We start from the raw sequence: 18,763 nt of genomic DNA, 5'->3' as shown, positions 1-18,763 counted from the left end.
ATTCACTGCTCCTCTTTCTTAGGAATGATTCTGTCACAACCAACAAAGAAAACTAGGCAAAACACAGAAGGGAAAGAGGGACACATACAAAAAAAAAACAATATTCAAAAAGGCAAAAATTAAGAGATGGAGCAAACACACCAAATCAAGTACACAAGCTGTCTTCATGCACTTAGTTGTAAAGAAGTACTGTAGCATTTGGTGCTAAAGGCACCAAAAATCATATAAATTGCATTTTACTCACCACTGCAAAATATAGAAAGGTTGCTTAGAAACATACTGATTTTTACACATATGTATCTAATATTTATATTACATTATCTTTCAGAGTTTATTTCCAAATGTAGTTAAACAATACATAAGTTAGTAAAATTAATATATATTTCCCTAATTTCTTTTGTCCTATTATCTTTTAATCTTAGTTGGAACAGCTATGTTCAAACAGAGGCTGTTCTGTTTTTTAAGCTGACAGCATCCCTTTAAACCACAGACTACTCTTGGAATTAGGGGCTGTAACAGCTCCTTTAACATCAAGATACAGGGAAGTAAAACTGCTCTGTCAAGACACAGCATTCAGCTCTAGCATTTGCAAATTCCAGTGATCTGCTTATCAGTGTTCTCTAATAAAACAAATCCTCACATACTAGCAATGTAAGCTCAGAATAAGATACACGTAGTATTTGGATTTCACTTGCTAAATAGTCACTTATTTTTGATAATTTTATACAATGAATATATAGAAGTACACATCCGTCTTTGTATTTTCTGAAACTATATTTTTCCCTAATGCTAGAAATCAGTAAATCAAATTACTGTAGCTACTTAAATTCAGAAGACACACTCTGCACCTAAAAAGGACGGAACACTTAAAAATGAAAATTGATTTATTTTTCACCTATCTTAATCGCTAATAATGCAGCGGTAATCACAGTACCTAGAAGTGAGTTCCTATTTTTTCCTGTTTGACAAGAAAAGTGAAGCGAAAAATAATTACGTGTCAGCACTGCACATCCTCCCTACAGTCTTCCTCGCTTTACAGAGCAAAACAAAACAAAATCATCCCCTTCCATCACAAAAACAAAATCATCCCCTTTGGTGTGTCAACGGTTTCAAGACTAGAGACACGTTTGTGTCGTATTCCTGCCTCTGGAAGGTTCCCACTGCTCAATGTTGTGGAGATGCTCCAGCTGTGAAGCAGTTCGTCTCCTTCTGGAACCTCAGAAGCCCTCAATCTCAAAAGCTTGAGATCTGTCTACATACTGTAGACAGATTTTGAGCACTACCACATAACAAACATCAGACAACATCTAGCAAAAGCTCAGCTCAGTGACCCACAGGTTGGTCCAAGGAAGCCTGTTCTCCATGCTGAACTCCTCCCCGTGACTTAGGAGTCAGGCCTACCCTGAAACCACTGCTGAACATGGTGCTCGCCAAACGGCATCAGTCAGGCGAGGTGCTGAGCCGTGCCAATGTTTCCCAGACACTGAAAACCAAAGGCAGGTTTCGTTTTGCTGAGAAACAGCCAGTCTAAGATAATCACTCTGTCCTAGGAAATTCACAAGTGTTCATAATTGACAAACTTTCCAGTATAAATGTGTTTGAAAACTTTAAGTAACACTTGCATTCATGCAACTGACTTTTCAAAAGCAAAGCCAAGGCCTGCTCACTTTAACAACCCTCTGAAGTACATTGGAAGGAAAGGAGACAGAAGTCCTGCATTACTTTGGAGAACTGTGCACTCTACCCTCCCTGCTCAGCTTCCTTGGAACATTCCACCCAGCCTCAAGCCTCATGTCAGAGCTTCTTATGAACACAGTAATAACTTCTTATAACTTAAAAGGCAAGTTTTTGAAGAAGCACAGGAGAAAAGACGAGGATTGCTGTGCGCAGTCATTTCCCACTGTCCTCCGTAGTTGCGTGATTTCACCCGAGGTGAACACGTCATTCTAAACAGTACCACACCAAAGCTGTACGGGAATTAGGTAAGTTGGGTTTTCACAGACAACACTCTTCCCAGGTCCTCCCTTTTTTGTCTCTATTTAGAAGCTGCATGGGTACCATGACCTGTGAACATTTAAGACTCTTCAGTCTTCCCCTAGTTTTGAGAAATTTATGTGAACTTGTAAATGCACATCTATGTGACACATCGGAAGAACAAAAAGTGGTCATTTAGACAGAGAAAAAGAACCTTATGACAGGAGGCAAAAAAACAAAGTTTTTTAAGCATGTACAACCACCTATTAACAACAATTTGTCATCACAGACAGCAAAAATAACACTGGTCAAAATGATTGGTGGGGACAGAACGACTATTCAGTGCATTATCATACTTAACAACCCACCAAATACGATATACATCAAGTAATTGTAAGCAGCAGCACAATCCAGACATCAAGACTTCACACAAGAGAGTGAATACTTAGAGACAAACTACCCCGTATCAGGGCTTCTGGTCACAAATGACAATGCTTTAGAATCACGATAATGACAGCAGATTTCAGGGTGATGACTACCACAGAAAAAGCATCCTACTACTGCTAATATTATTTCTTCACGTCTTTGAAGACACTTTACAAAATCAAGCTTATTTTCAAACTGATTCATAATATCTGGGTTTTATTTTACGGATGGGAAAAGGAGCGACCAGACACTAATGCACTTGTGCGACCCCTCAGAAGATGCGAGCAAACGCTTTCCCCGCTGCTTTTCTCATCCACATCTGTCAATTCGGGGACATTACAGAGCTCCCCAGTGTCAGACAGCACGGGAGGAGGACCAAATCCCCGATTTCAGGAGTTCTCAGAACACGCATCTGCGAGGCCAGCCCAAAGACGAGGTCACCGAGCGCACGGGCACGGGGGCAGCGGCTCGGTGTGTGGTGGCGGCGTGGGGGCACATCGGGAGCGGGCTGCCGGGGCCCGAGCCACAGCGGGGCTCAGCCCAGAACCGCTCCGGCTCCGTCCCACCCTCAGCCCTTCCCCGGGCCGGGGCGACCCGCGCCGGGGCAGCCCGGCTCTGCCCCTCCGCCAGGCCGGCTGCCGGCCCTGCGCTCCCCGCCCGCCTCCCCGGGGGCTGCCCCGGCCTTACCTGCCCGTCATGGCGGCGCGCCCGGGGCCCCGAGCCGCTCGGCGGGGCTCGGCTCGGCTCGGCTCGGCTCGGCCCCGGCCCCGGCGGGCAGCGCAGACCCCGCCCCGGCCCGGGCCCCTGGGCGTGGGCGGCAGCGGCGGCCCCCGGTGACTCAGGGCAGCCCCCCCGGGCCCCGCGCATATTTTTCCTATAAAGGGAAGAAAAATTGAGCAACGAGGCGGCGGGGCCAGGCCCGCCTCCCGCCCCGGTGCCTGCTGCGGGGCCGGAGGGGGAGGCAGGCGGCCGTGGTCCTGCAGCCGTGACCCGGCGGGCAGTTACTGCTGGCAGACCAGGCGGGACATTTTTCCGAGGAGCCACGCTTCCTGCCGGCCGTGAGGGGGTTTCACACTCGCTTCAGACGGCAGAAGACCCGTCCGAAGGCCACCTTCTGAAACGCAGCGAGGCGGCAGTGGTCCCCCCGTTGGGATCCCGCTCCCCAGCGCGGGGTGCAGCGGTACCTGTAACACCCAGCCCCTCCGGCCAGGGACCGAGCTGTGTCCTGGGTGCTTAAATAGCTCTGGGTGCTCTGACGGGGTAATGCGATGCTAATGGGGCAGGGAGCTGCTGTCCGAAACTGATTTAAAACTTTATTTGTAGCTTGTAAGGTAGCCTGTTGCGATATGACTCACCGTTGCCACAAATATTCTTATGAGCTTGGGGCTGATGATGGAAACTGTGCTCCCTGTGCTTCATGGTGCCCGAACATCTCATTTTTCAGTCCTGCGGTAAACATTTAGAATCATACAGGTTAAACTAGCAGTTGGTATTTTTTAATACTTTATTTAAACAGGTAATGGATTGAGTATTTTTAATTCTTTGTTTAAAACAGGGTAATGGATTGAGATCGATGCTCATATTTTAACGGTCGTTTGGAAAATGGGTAAGAGACAATCTCATTAATTAACAGCCAACAATTCAGCAGAGGTGGCTGCGCGGACAGCCAAGTCTACAGTCAGCCCACCCATTTTTGTCTCTCCCGTTGTAACAGCACCTGAACGCCTGACAGCAGGCAGCGTCCGCCTTCTGGCAGCCCTCCTCTGAAGAAACGGGAGGCTGCTGGGGCTGAGCGTGAGGAGACCCGGGGTGTATCAGGCTGGTGCCACCCGCCCGCCCCGGGCAGCGACCGCAGGGCACGGCTGCCTGCTGCCGCCACGGGGCTCAGGCACACCCGTCTCTCACCGTGAGGCGGCGAGGCTCACAGGGCTCCCACGAGCCCCGAGAGCGCTCCTCCCGCGGCGGCCCCCGAGCGCCGCCGCCGGTCCCGGTGCCGCCTCAGCGCCTGGCAGCACGGCGCAGGCGCGCCCCGCCCCGCCCGGCCGCGGATGGCCGCGAGCCCGGATGCGGCCGCCGCGCAAGATGGCGGCGGGGCGGGCGGGCGGCGCGCGGTAGCGCGGGGGGCGAGGCGGCCATGGCGGACCTGGGCCGGCAGCTGCGGGAGTACCTGGCGCGGCACCAGGCCCCCGCCCCGCCCGCCGCCGGCCCGCAGCCGCCGCAGCAGCAGCAGGAGGAGGCGGCGGCGGACGGCGGGGCGGGCGCCTGGCCGGGCCCCTCGCAGCCGGGCTGGGGCTGGCCCTGGGCGGCCGAGGCGGAGCCGTGCCTGCCGGGGCTGTCGCGCTGGCAGCGGCTGGCGGCGGCCGGGCTGTGCGCGCTGCTGGCCGCCCTCTGCTTCGGGCTGGCCGCGCTCTACGTGCCGCTGCTGCTGCTCCGCGCCCGCAAGTTCGCGCTGCTCTGGTCCCTCGGCTCGCTCTGCGCGCTGGCCGCCGCCGCCCTGCTGCGCGGCCCGGCCCTGCTGCGGCGGCCCGGCCGCGGCCCGGCGCTGTACGCGGCGGCGCTGGGCGGCACGCTGTACGCCGCGCTGGGGCTGCGCAGCACCCCTCACGGCGCTGGGCGCCGCCGCGCAGCTCGGGGCCGCGGCCGCCGCGCTCCTGGACGCGCTGCCCGGGGGCGCCGCCGGCCTGCGCCGCCTGGGAGGGATCGGGGGCGCCGCGCTGCGCCGCCGGGTGCTGCCGCTGTGAGCCCGCCGGGCCGGGGCGAGGAGGAGGAGGAAGGAGGAGGAAGGATGAAGGAGGACGCCCGCGCCGCTCGCCTCGCCCCCCGCCGGGGTCCGCTCGCGGCCCCCCCGGCACCGCGCCTCGCCTCGCCGCTGAGTCAGCCCCGCAGCCGCGTCCCGGAGCCTCCCCCGCGCCGGTGGGAGCTGGCGGCACCCCACAGCCCCCCCGCGAGTACCGGACCGCGTGGCTGCTGCGAAGCGTGAGTGAGAGCGGCGGCAGCGGGACGCGACGGCCCGGCCGCCCCGCGGCCAGCAGGCGGCTGAGGTGCGTGGGACTGACCGGTGCCAACACAGACACGCAGCCAAACCGGGCCGCGGCCGGGGCCGCGAGCTCACAGCCAGGCAGCGGCTCTAACGTTGCCCCCCGTGTGCTGAGCCCTCCAGTCTGAACACAAACTCGGGCGCTGCGCAGCGCAGCCATCAGCCACCCGGACCGGTGGTGAACGTGAGCACCGCGTGCCCCTAAACCGCATAGAGAAAAGCCGTCTTTAAAATGCCATCCAGTAAGTGAAACCAGCTTTGGTGGGGCCGCGGGTCATAAAGCCTGTCCTTAGCTGTAAGGGTAGCCTGTCTTGCATGGCGGTGATCAAACGAAAGGTGCTAACCTTAGGGCTTCCGCAGCGAGTGCTGCCATACAGCTGCTGTGAGGTACCAAATACTCGGACCACAAAGGGATAGCTTCAGCTTTTAAGACTTTCTTCTGGATATATGTTTCTCTTTACTTTTTCAAACTGGTCAGGAACCGCTTGCTGTCACAGCACGACCTTCAAAAACAGATGTGCTACTAGTCAGAGCTTGCTTCAGCTAGCACAGCTCTGTTTCAATCCAGAAACCAAGCAGCTTTACAGAGGTGGCTGGCAGTCCCTGGAGTGCTTGGTACTTCAGTGCATTACTGCAGACAGACGGAGTGCCTGGCCTAACCCCTTCAGAGCCCGAGTGGATACCTCGTTGAGTGTACGTGCCTCACATACAACACAAAGCCAAACACTGCAATACACGTCCGCTATCGCTACTTAGGGTTTAACCTATTAACATTATAGTTGCTCTTAATTAAACCAAAATTGTTAAATGGGAGTACATAAATGTACATAGATTGTTTTAATAAAACTGTTTGTGTACCGAATGTCAGTATAGACATTCAACTACTGGTCACTTTTTTCCTTAAAAATGTAAGTCAGAGCCATCTGGAATAGCATTAAATTAGTCTTCTCACTTTTATAACTCCTAAGCTATAGTATATAAAATTATTCTTATTTCTAGCAGCAGTATCAAAATAAGTGTTAGACAAGGTGAAGCTGTAAACCAGCAGGTAGAGCGTAAGGATTCTACATGCAGTGCTGGTGAAAGAACTTTACCTGGAGAGGACAGAAGCATATTCCCATTAAATAATTTCATCCATTTTTCAGCAGTCAGACTGGGAACCTTCTTCTGTCTCCTCTGATATGCTGTGGTCTTCAAGATTTTATATGAAAGCTAGCTAACAGTCCAGTTTTCTCTTGACTGGCCATGGACTATTTCAAAAATCTTATTTAATTTAAAAAGCTGGCACTCATGAAGAATGTAACACCAAGTACAATAAGCGTTTTCCATTTTGTCTAAATACAGAAACCTGTGTTTCCTGTTATTAGGTACACTCATTTTTTTGCAGAGGACTGTAGCTTAATTAAGGGCCAAAAGCTCATCCTCTAAATCAAATGTGACTACTAGGAAAGAGTCACTTTCAGCCGCATATACAAAATACATAGGACTTATATTAAAAAAAAAAAAAAGGCTTTCTCCTTTGCTGATGATTAAATTGTCAGCATTAATCATCAAAACTTAAAAGAGAGATCCTAACTCCGTGAGGTACACCAAAAGCAACCACAGCCCCTCTACAGGTAGAGGTAAAAACAACGTATTTTTTTTCTTCAAAGGAAAAACTGTCACATCAGGTGCATCTCAGCTTTTTCCCCAGTCAACTCCTTTCAGATCTTTTTGTCTCATTACAGCACTCTCAGAAGGATGTTGTAGGCTAACGATCGCAGTTAATTATTACAATTTTCGCATGCCATTTTGCACACTACAAATTAAAAACTAAGAAAAAAACCTAGTCGTGACCAAATCAAGAGAACAGCAGTTTAGCATCTACACTTTGATCTCTCTAAAAAAGGTAGATTGTAAGGACTTAAGCCAGTCTTTTAAGAAACAGTGTGACTGCCTAAGCCAAGATAAAATAGCTGCTGCGTATTGCTATGTTGTTGCAGTAGCTTTGTCAGCTACAGACCTACATTGCCTTATTATCATGAATATTCTAACAGCTTTAAACTAAAAGACGGTAGATTTAGATTAAACATTTGGAAGAAATTCTTCACCATGAGGGCGGTGAGGCACTGGCTCAGGCTGCCCAGAGCAGCTTGTGGTCGTCCCATGCCTGGAGGTGTTCAAGGCCAGGCTGGATGGGGCTGGGGGCAGCCTGAGCTGCGGGCAGGTGGGGTAAAACTAAGTGGTCTTTAAGGTCCCTTCCAACAGAAACCATTCTTTGAAATTCACGTGGAGAGAAAAAAAAAAGCCAGGTAGTGATAGTTTTTGTTATACTTTGTCCTATACTTTTAATTTAGGACCTTTCTGAGAGCTGCCTTTAGAGTACCTCCTTATGTAATAAACTTTTCATTCAGGCTTTAGACATTAAAGGAGCCTGGTGACTGGAGATGATTGATGTGAACAGTTTATGGGGAAATTGGAAAGTTGTGGCTGGTAAGCAGCTTTATTATGAAATGTGGGAAATAGAAATAACTTCTGCTCATCTCCCCCCCCCAGTAAAACTAGGGAACCATACCCTAAAAGTATTTGGAAATGTTAAGATGAAAGCCATCAACTATCAAGGTTTGCACTTCAGTATTTGAATGGATCACTCTGCTGGACACCCGTATCTTTAAGCAGTGTATCCTACAGCCACTGTAAAACACATGCATCCATATTAATCAAGCACCTAAACTTCTTCCCCAATTTCTTTAAGTGTCAAGTGTTTTGCTCCTGCGAACACATATATTTGACTCACCCAGATGAAGTGTAGAATGACAATACTTGTCGTGCTGTCTGTTTTGCTAGCAGTCCAGGTTGTAACTCACACTATGTCTATGACAACTTTTTCTAAACAGTGTTCCACGTTTTTCTCTTTCAGGGTGATAGACTAGCAAGCAGCGGTGATTTCCTGTGTTTTGGAGTTTTAACGTCAGCACCACTTGTTTTCATAGACAGCTGTGTTTAAAGGTGAAAAAAAGTTCTCTGTACATGATAAACCAAAAAGCTAGGAATAAGCTGTTAGTATTTTAAACAGTTGAGATTGCAGGAGGTAGTTCTATTGTTCCATCTGATACACAAGTTTGCTTAATGATGACACTTTATAGTAATAGGTGAGTAAAGAATCACACAGTGTTGACTTTTTTGTTAATTTTTGCACAAATTACATTCTGTATTCATACAAAAAAAACAACGTAACTCTTCTGACAAACTGTACATATAGAAACAAGTTTCTGTCTGGAGGTGAACTGAAATCTGTGGAGGTGCTCCATGTCTCAACACTAAAAAAAATTCCAGCTCTTCACAAAACAAAGTAGGTAAAAGAAGGTGAGGAAATCAGGGATGGAGAGGACAAACAGAAAGCTAGCTGCAATACTGCAGCTAGTAGCAGTTGACTGATCTAGGAAAAGACCCTTGTTAGGAACTAATTAATGCACATTCAGTTATCCCAGTTAAGAATCCAGGTTTGTGTTGTTGCAGGGTTACTTTCTCTTTGAGTCCATAGTAGCAGTCTATTTAAATATTGTCCAGCAAGGACTGGGTGTGACCCAGTCAAAGCCTCTTCTATCGGCCTCTTCCACCACCCCTAGATGCTCCTCTTCTTGACTGACCAGAGTTCATGTTGTTTCCTCTTCCCCAATTACTTCCACTCCTTCCTCCTCTAGAAGGGTTATTGCCTCCTGCAGGTCCTCCACCAAAAGCTTCATCTCTGTGGAATCCATCATGATGGTCTCCATCTAAAGAATTAGACCTCCCAGATTTTGGCACTCTCTGTGAAGGTCCTGAATTGCCACGTCCTAAAAATGAAGCACAATATTACTGATTTTGAAGTCGAAGCCACACCTCTTCTCAGACATGCTGTTGCTTAGGTAGCTCTCTGGTGGTACAAACAGTCAGAAACTGAATATAGTTGAGACCTGTAGTTTTTTGCCTGCTCCCTCTATCAATTTTTTTCTTACATAGATTCAGTATCTCTGTGACAGTCCAGAAGATGAACAGCAATCAAACAATCTTTTGGGGATTATAGGAGATTATGTCTGATCTAGTCAGCTAGTACTTAAATAAGTCAGATCAACGATAGTCATGGTGTCCTCAAAACTGCCAGGCATGCCTGATTGTTATCCTTCAAGACCATCTGTGGTTCTTTGTATATGTTTATTGCAAAATACTTTTTTTTTTCTCCTAAACACAACATTGCACTGATGGATCAGTTGAGGTTGGTGGTGAGAACAATGAGTAACATTACTGTTAGATTCCATTTTTTTTCTAGAAATAATGGGAAGATGCTCTATTTTATTACTATGTGTGAATATAAACTACACAAGCTCTTACTTCCAGGAGCTTCAGGATTTTCTGCTTCTCACAGATCATTTTAGTACTGATATGTAAGTTAAAATCATAAGAATAAAAAAAAAAAGGTCATTAGCCCAAAATAACAGAAGCAGTGTTTTCAAAAAATAAATAGTAAAAGTGCTTTATGGACATACGTGCTATGACTAACTGGGAAAACACAACATTCTGTTTTGAAAGAAAAAATAATGATACAGAGGGAGTTTACCAGTGGAGTTTTACTAAAAACATCTGTGAATTAATGACGAAACCTGCTGTTAATACAGCATTGGAAATACAGTCCACACAGAGGACTGGCATACATTCTAAACTAGATGAGCTTCGGAACTACAATAACAGAAGCAGGATGACATTGAATGGCATCAAAGGCAAAGCTGTGCAGCAGAGGACTGACAACAAAAATGTCAACTATAGGCTGGCAGCTCCACATTTGGAAGCAACTGAGAAGGATCAGGGTTACTAATCGCTACAGAACAGTCAGTAGTCAGTATAAGGACATTATTTAAAAAGATAACGGCAATCAGATTTATAAGAAGAAAAGGGCCCAAGAACTGGTGTGGGGCTACTAAGATTATTTTGGAAACTGCATACATAGTCATAGGCTCTGAACCAGCTCTTAGACTCCAAAGAAGATACTTTGTGGGTTGCAGTAGCTAATTGAAGAAGGTGTCGTGTGAATGTTCAGTAATAGTTAAAAAGTCAAATGTGATTATCAGGAGCTATTAGGAAAGAATGGAGGAAATACAGTAAAACCAAGTGAACTGAAGAAATTAATGGTTAAACCACATCTTAAGTAGTTTGTGCAATTCTTAGTTACCCCATTTAAAACTGAAAAAGATATAGGCAAGGTAATAAGGATAGTAAAAGATACAGAACAGCGTTCCAGAGACAAAAGATGAGCAGATCAGAGCTCTGACATGGAGAAGAGCTAGTTCAGGTTGGAAACGTGAAGTTTGATACAGTAAGAGGTGACATTCAGAGATAATAAAGATCAATTAAAATGGAAGACATCACTGAATTAAATTAGTGAATGACAGGCTTAAAACAAGAGAAAAGCAGCATTTTACTTTTTAAAATTTATTTTAAAAAGCACTCTGCAGCAGTTAAGTTCCAGAGCTGCATCTGTGTATGTTGCGTATGTCAAGAGTTTATGATTCTTAAAGAAATTCTGAGTAAGACTACTGTTGAAAAATGTGCCAGTGTTACATAAGGTTTTCAATACAAGGGACTTTTTACCTTTGCCCCTCTCCTCTGGGGGTCCGCCTGGAGCATCCATTTCTCTGTGGTCAGAGGTCCCTGGTCCATCGTGCCAGGGACGTTTACGTGGTGGCAATGAGGCCATGTCCATGCCTTGGAGCGAAGAAGAACGTTCTCGGTTAGCTGGAGAATGCCCGTCATGAGGAGGATGATCTGGACGAGGACCTGGTCATGAGAAAAAACAGGATCATTAAGTAATGTTCATCTGATCGTTATCCCTCATTTTCAGAGGCAGTCATATAAACGTACACACTTTCCATGCTATAGGGCACAAAATTTTGAGTTAAAATTGCATAAAGCTTCCCCCACCTGCTAAAAAGGCAAACAAGCAAACACTGGATGAATAAGTTGCAAGAAATCTAAAGATAAGAAAGGTTTAAAAGATGATGAGGAAGAAAGTAGTGACGGATTTAAAGCTTTCTTTTCAGTATAAATATTTTCATGTATTTTAGAGATGATCACAAGTTCACCTTCATTATTCATGTGTCATTTGTGCTCACTTTTTCCATGACATTCTAAATTTTGGTTCTGACCCTATATGTAATTATATACATTCCTTTAGTAACACAAATACTAGTATCAATATGCTGTCACACTGCAGCTAAAAACATTATTTTGCAAACAATAAAGACGATGGCATCAAAGAGAAAGATTCCTATTGGCATTAATACATATCTCAAAAATCTACAAGTTATGCCTCAGTCACCCACAGGTGAAAAACAACATGTAGCTTTGGACTGTATAAGATTTTAACTTCAGATTTTAAAATCACAAACATTTTTTGTTCAGTGAGACTGCTGCACTTAGTGACAGTAAAATTCTGGATGGTTAAGTGTTTTCTAAAGTTAGAAGTCCAAGGAACTACCTTTTGTTTCTCTGGTGATAAAAGACTAACAATGAGCATAAGAAGTACAGGCAAAATAGTGTCTTTTTTCTTGAAGTGATTATGTTTTAGAAGTCTAGTCTATTATTTGAAGCAAACCTTAACTTTTTTTTTTTTTTTTTTACCTGGTTCTCTGTTTCCATCCCAGGATTCTGGTTTCCGCCCACCTTCAAAGCGTGGAAATTCATCGGGAGTAGGAAGTAGACCCTTCCGGCCCCCTGAGCAGTAAGATGCAGGGAACAAGAATGAGAAGAGACATCATATTCATGAAACTACTGAAATTTGCCCAAGAAATGTCTTTGGTTCCTTATCCTTGTATTTCAATGTGGAAGAATGTTCCCCTCACCTCTAAGTGCACCACGACCTCGCCCCCGAACACCATGGTCCCTTCCTCTTGAGTTTTCATCTGGAGAGTCAAAAGTGTCATCTGGCCCAAAATCTTCAGGACCAGGAAAGCCATCTCTCCCCCTGGGTCCCCGGCCCTCATGTCTTGAGGGTCCTCCTCTTCTGAAGCTACAAGAAAGAACATGGTACAAATTTGGTTTATAGGCAGAATTTACATGGATAAACTTGAGATAGCTTCAGCTTAATAATCCTTTTCTGAACTGTTTCACTTAATACTATAGCACCATACAATCATTCAAATAGGATTTGTGGGTGGAAAAGTGCTTATTTTCTGCCTTTGCGAACTTTGTTGTTTTAATATTTTTCCTCATTTTCTTCTGCTATGTCGTTTTTTCACACAAGAAAAAAATATTGTCAAACATATTGCATTAACTTAATGAAAAGGGAAACAAAAAATCACCGAGTGATGATAGATATAAGGTAAGGAAAAAGACAAGTGAATTTCCCTTAGTTGTGATGGTCTTACTTTCCCTTCCCTTTTAATGATCAAAAAGTGAAAAAATACAAGCAATGAGAGTCAAGGCTACAGTGAACATTCCAGCATTCCAGCATGAACATTCCTGTTGATTTTGGACTCTTTTGCTAGAACATTCTCCTATTCATCCCATTCTTAGAGGATTTTTTTAAGTTTACAGATTTAGGAAATGATTCTAGCCTGTACTTGGCTCTGTAGGGATGCTGATCGCTGAGCAGTGTGCACAGTGGCCTTTACAACCTCAAGAGCAGCTTATCCAACCGCAGTAACAAATAATTTTGTTTTGCAAAATGTAGTTATGACCCTGAAGTCAGTAATATCCTTCTTGTAAGTACCATGGCATCTTCAGTAATTTGATAGGACTGGGTTCTGCATCTCATCTGAAATAAGTATAGTTCCTCCAGTATCACACTGGGGCTTTAAACACAGACCTTCAGAGAGGAGAACGGTTCCTTCTTAACTGTCAGTGCCACTTCAGGTAAGCCTATAGATGGCTGCATGAATACTAGCAGTTTTGGTTTTTACAGTACCAGTTTAAACACTTGTAGTGCTTGTCAAACTGCATACGTGCTCTGTGTATTACTGCGACTGCAGAGGTGTGCACTACCACCGGTTGTTAGGGCTCTCTCAGGTTACAGCTCAGCTCCTACAATTTCTGTGCGAGCACAGCTGGGATGTTTAGGTGGCACTGGCACACTGGTTCAGGAGTCCTCACAGTGCGTTCCCACACTGCTCCTGCCCACCCCTCAGTGACAGCAGTGATAATGCAGAGCTCTGTCTTTCCCCGTTCACACTGACGCCCCCCACCTCCCCTCTGGCCAAACCGCAGCACCATAATATTCAGGTGGTCGTGGCTTTGTGCAGCATCCCCTTCCCCAGCTCATTAACGACACAGTGCATCCTATTACAAGCAAAACTTTAGATACTTTTATTTAGAATTTTAACAACATTAACCTTTTAATTACAAATTTAAATATTTTAACAGTAGTCATAACACAATACAATATTTTTAAACTTTTACATTTTTTTAATTAAAAACAATAGGTCTGTCTCCACCTCCCAGAAAACAAACACAATACAGAAAGGAGGCTGCTGTGCCTGTACAGCATCAGTGGATGGAGGGAGTGCTGTATATGGACAATGAACCATTTTACATTAACCTGGATGATTTGTGAAAACAAACTGAACAGTTTCAGGTACCAATGGTTCAAATAACCACATAGCAATGTTGTTTAGCCTTGAAACAGCACAGTCCTCTAGATACTCTTTAGAGGGCCTCCCATTTTTAATACTGACTTGGTGTGATTCTGCTTAGTTTGTAAGTTACCAAGATTTGCAACACGAGGTCCCATGGCTACCAGGAATAGGGCCTTGCCTTTTGTTTCCAGGCAACCTCATGGACAAAGTTTAGCTCTGAAATCTATCATGCCTATGCCTGACATAGCCACAGCTCCTAATATTGTGTTTTGTATCTCCTTTTTCACTTTTTCGTATCAGTCACATGTAAAACCCTGCCTTGTATAGGGCTCAGTTCCTGTTTGACTGCTCTCAGATCTTCTTCCTTGAGGCCTAGGACCTTAATGTACAGAGCAATACACTGCAGATTAGCAGGCAGGAAGAGGCAGGTCTCTGCAGTAGAAGCATCATGTTGATAGGCACAGGTAGAGTAAGAACAGGACAGGGATGAAAAGGACGGGAAATTAGAGAGAAACACACATACATACACTTCCCTCTCATGCTTGATCAAACCAATTACAATCTAAATTCCAAACCAAGTCAGCTAAGTGAGTAGTTGGGGTTCTTAGGTTCACTTCAGCATCTGCAGTAAATGGCATCTAATTCAGCTTCACTCAGATGAATTCATTAAGCTTGTAAGCACAATAAGCCTTTTACAGCCCTGTGCTGACTCTCTTTAACTAAATGGTCTGTACAAACACTTGCACTGTGACAAACAGACTCTTGTTAGTTCAGAAGTCAGATTCACAGGTCAAAACATTCCTGGACTCTCTTCCTGAAACCTTTTTAAAATCAGGATAATAAAAAAATACTTCCCAGACCCTACACATTTCCAATATAAGATCCAAAAGTCTCTACTGAGCTTCTAAAAATGTTGTCTGCTATGTCTTTTAGAATTATATAATGCAGACCATTCAGCTTGGATTCTCTCTATTTTTACTTTTGTTTTTTAAATGGCTTTAATTGTTACCTTCTTTTAGTTACTGTTCATTTCTTTTCATACTCTTCACACAAAAGGAAGGTAGGTCTTTACAGAGCTAGGTAGAAAATAGCTAAAAGAAGAGCTGTATAGATGCAAAGTAAAAGGAATGTAAGAAAATGATTAAAAAGGCAACTAAAACACACGAAATTCACATTATGTGGAGACCACAATATATTCGTACAAGTACACATTTTTATACATGTGGAGTTGGTGGTCAGTGAGAGGCTTAGACCTGGGAGGCCAAATTTAACTCCGTTAAGCTAGCATAAATCTGGAGCAATTTCAATGACAGGTAATCTTGCCAGCTGAGTAATTCCTCCATATTTACAGTAATAACTAGAAGCAAAGTCATCCCTTTGTGATTTATTTGGAAACTGCGAGCAATGACATGGACATTGCTATAAACTAGATTATTTTTGAGTTCTTCGTTTGGCGTTAAGAAATCAGTCAGAAAGAGAAATAAAATACCTACAAGCAAAAACATGAGAAAATAGTCTCAACAGTCCAACAGATGCTGTAGCTCTGCCCCTTATATTTGATAGTAGGATCACTGTTTCTGCTCCTTACAAGTATATTACATCTCATTCTACAGTCTCCACAGTCATCCTGTGGTTTGTGACTGGAGACAAGTCTCAAATTCCACTTCTAGTGTTCAAAAGTCTGTCACTTTAACCTTCAAGTTTCCTCTCAATTTTCATCAAAACGATCTCAAATCTTCATCCTGTGTCACTGGATCTTCTCTACAAATTTCCTCCCTTCTCTTTACTTACTGTTTACAGACACGGAAGCTGCTGTGTACAATGACCATTTTTCAAGTTTTCTTCTATTACTGAATGATTTTATGGACTCTATAACTCAGGTATATTAGAGTTTTCATTTCCTTATTGGTTTCCAGTTTATAAATCTGAAACAGATAGACTCCTTAATGACAAGGAAACCAGGAAAAAAGAATTCCCTCCATTCACCCCTTACCCAAAAGCAATGAGTTGATGTATCCTTACCTCTCATCTCGTCTTCCTCGGAACCGTGCATCCTCAGGATCCCGTGGATATCTATCATCTGAAGGTCTCCTTCCTTCCCAAGCACCAGGAGGGCCACGGTTTGAACCCCCTCCTTCAAATTCCCTGTGATCAGGAGGAAAGGGAGGCCCAGGTCCACCTCGTCTCCATTTCTCATCTTGCAATGGTGGGCCTCCTCTCCCCTCAAATTCCCGTAATCGATGGCCAAATCTCTTATCTGGATGGAAGTCGTCACGGAAGTCATCTGGTCGATCAAAGTCATCATGGAAATCTGGGTGAGGTCCTCGTCTATCTGGCATGCCCCTGCTGTCTCTACCATCACCCCACTCCTGGCCACCTCGAAACAACCCTCTCTCAGGCCCATGATCAGGACCACCACTGTTCTGGTCGTGCCTTCTATCTGAGAGAGGGCCCATGTGATGGTTTGGTGGACCACGGGATTCACCTTGAGGGAAAAAATCATAGCAGATTTCTGTAATGTTTTCTAAAAATGCTCTAGGATGCTCTAGTTTGTACAGTTCTAGAAAGCATACACCACACATTTCACATTAAACAATTTTTGGGGAAAAACTTTTCCTCTGTATTCCAGCCCAAGCCTATGGAAGCTTCCCTCTCAGCAAAGGCCCTTTGTTCTGCTGTAACCTTTTCTACCTAGAGGCACTGCACTTCAACAGCTTCCTTTTGGAGAATTACTCACAGAAGAACAGACAATGTATTTAATTACCTTTATTAAGACCAGGTCCTTGGTTGTGAGGGCCAAGACGACCTTGTCCTCCCTGCTGCCCCAGTCCTGGTATCAGTGGTGGAGGACCTGGGTTCTGTCCGTCCTATTAGCATATAACAAGAGAAGCCATATGAATTAGCATGCATGAGCATTTTTGCTTTTAAGCATTTTCTAAGGGGGTAGGCCAAATTTATTTGCTTAAACAAAGACCACATCTTCTTACAATAGGAACAGCTGATTTTCCAGTGGTTTCAGCCTCATTTTTCAGAGGCTCACATCACTAACGCTTTTCTTTTCCTTCCCTGTCTGAGCAGCATACATAATTTTATAGAAAATTTAGCATTTCAAAGACTAACTTTCTATCCATGACAACCAAAGATGATAAAAGCTCACGTTTTATTTGCCTGTTAGAAAAGACAAGGGAACTGTGTATATTTGTTTGAAAAATACAAGTACTGATTTTTATGCTGTTAAAGAGCTACATGGACCAAAAGCTTGCTTTGGAAATGAACAAAAAAACATGAAACAATAAAAAAATAAGAATATTAACAATGTTGGGGTGGGGGAACAACCACCAACTACTGCTGGTGGTATCAGAGAATCTCTGCTATAAACTTGTGTAAATGCTTAACATGGAAATACGTGAGTTTAATTTTTAACATGCTGTTCAATTTTGTTTTTCCTGATTCTAAAGTTAAAACCAAAAGAAAAGTATTAAAACCCTTAGGATGCTTGGCTAAGCACAACGAGACAAGTTGTTAATGGGTTATTAACCAATGACAGGTCTAAAAGCAGAAGCTGCAGTCACCTGCTATTCTCAGGCAGAAACACAGTAAGCAGAGGTTTGTGGAAGTTTCAGCATCCCAAAGAAAAACTAAAGTAGATGTAAAGCCTTTGGTTATTTTTATCTTCTTTGTTTGTTTGTTTTAAAGGATAAGGTAATGTTCTTTAAATTCCACCACTATTATGGGACCCCTGAAAGATTTCTCTGCAGGTACCAAATTACAAAACATGGCTGGGAAACAACATGGTTGAACTGTCTCATTCTGCCTTTCAGCAGGAAAGGCCAGATAAAAAGTCGACATCTGGGGACTGTATTTGACTGAAACTAGAAAGGGGCATGTATACAACTTACTGCCTAGCAACATTATCCAACAATAAAAATGTATCACTGAACAAGACAGTTGAAATTTGCATGATTGGTACATAAAACCTTTTATGTTTATAAAAAATCCCCCCTAAATCACATACAAGAGAACCCTAAACACATAGGTTTTTTTCCTAAAATGTTTCAAGTGAGAGATTTAGACTTGGCCTTCATTTTGGCTGGTAAAAACCTTCCAGATGCAGGCAGTTTGCAAATACACTGAAAACTACACTTCCTTGTTGTAATTGTACTGATTCAGCTCTCCATGAATCTAAGTTAAATGATTTTCATGGTCTGAACCTACTTTTGTGAAATCCTGCTATTTGGGGGTGGGGGGTGTGCGTGCTGCAGAGTAGCAGTAAGTTCATTTGAGCATTTTTCCTATCATATCTTGAAATGCCGTTTTTATACACTGTTTTTATATTCTTAGACTTTTAGATTGAACTGCAATATAGGTGGCAAAAAGCACAAAAACATGTACTACAAACATCACCTTTGCATTGAGTATTTTTGTAATGCATTTTGGGGGGGGGGGGGGGGGGGGGGGGGTTGTTTCCAATGTCTATTAAAGAAGAAAGCACACAACTTCCCTAGGGAATGAATGACGACCTGAGTCCAGAACAAATAAAATGCCTGTCTAGGAAAGATCCAGCTGTCACAGTGCTTCTGCCAATCCTGACCAAAACCTTGCTGGAGTTTTATGATTTCTGATGTATTTAACATATGTTAACTAACAATAAACTCTTGAACTTCTTAAACATGTCACTGTAGTTTAACCAAATTGTCAGTTCTTAGTAGGCACTACATGAAGTTCACTAGTGTTTGCCAAA

General features: G+C 44.4%; 3 protein-coding genes across 4 annotated transcripts in view; 1 reads left to right on the top strand and 2 right to left on the bottom strand.

Moving 5' to 3' along the window:
* Positions 1 to 3,777, bottom strand: part of LIMS2 (LIM zinc finger domain containing 2) — a 32,712-nt gene extending 28,935 nt beyond the window's left edge. Inside the window, exon 1 of one of the 2 annotated variants that reach the window (XM_048063163.2) lies at positions 3,756 to 3,777. Coding sequence is in view for 1 of the 2 variants with exons in the window: in XM_048063162.2 (XP_047919119.1) it covers positions 3,088 to 3,098 (11 nt within the window). In the remaining variant the exon portion in view is untranslated. Of the gene's footprint in view, positions 1 to 3,087; positions 3,248 to 3,755 lie in introns of those variants that run through there. The other variant, XM_048063162.2, reaches the window with a different exon arrangement.
* On the top strand, positions 3,347 to 18,696 carry SFT2D3 (SFT2 domain containing 3). The gene is given in 6 exon segments (XM_067002660.1): positions 3,347 to 3,851; positions 3,956 to 4,006; positions 4,115 to 4,998; positions 5,000 to 5,679; positions 8,337 to 8,425; positions 12,094 to 18,696. Coding segments are annotated over 2 exon segments (606 nt in total). The 5' UTR covers positions 3,347 to 3,851; positions 3,956 to 4,006; positions 4,115 to 4,534; the 3' UTR covers positions 5,142 to 5,679; positions 8,337 to 8,425; positions 12,094 to 18,696.
* Positions 8,591 to 18,763, bottom strand: part of WDR33 (WD repeat domain 33) — a 68,224-nt gene continuing 58,051 nt past the window's right edge. The window contains exons 18-23 of the mRNA XM_013188089.3: positions 16,787 to 16,889; positions 16,045 to 16,507; positions 12,292 to 12,458; positions 12,071 to 12,163; positions 11,042 to 11,227; positions 8,591 to 9,252 (exon numbers count right to left, since the gene is read on the bottom strand). Of these exons, the coding sequence (XP_013043543.1) occupies positions 9,020 to 9,252; positions 11,042 to 11,227; positions 12,071 to 12,163; positions 12,292 to 12,458; positions 16,045 to 16,507; positions 16,787 to 16,889 (1,245 nt within the window). The 3' untranslated portion in view covers positions 8,591 to 9,019. The remainder of the gene's footprint in view (positions 9,253 to 11,041; positions 11,228 to 12,070; positions 12,164 to 12,291; positions 12,459 to 16,044; positions 16,508 to 16,786; positions 16,890 to 18,763) is intronic.

The sequence above is a fragment of the Anser cygnoides genome, chromosome 9, assembly GCF_040182565.1.
Source record: "Anser cygnoides isolate HZ-2024a breed goose chromosome 9, Taihu_goose_T2T_genome, whole genome shotgun sequence".
NCBI classification, from domain to species: Eukaryota; Metazoa; Chordata; class Aves; order Anseriformes; family Anatidae; genus Anser; species Anser cygnoides.
The sequence above is the reverse complement of the archived record's forward strand: the minus strand, read 5'-3'. Positions and strand labels throughout refer to the sequence as shown.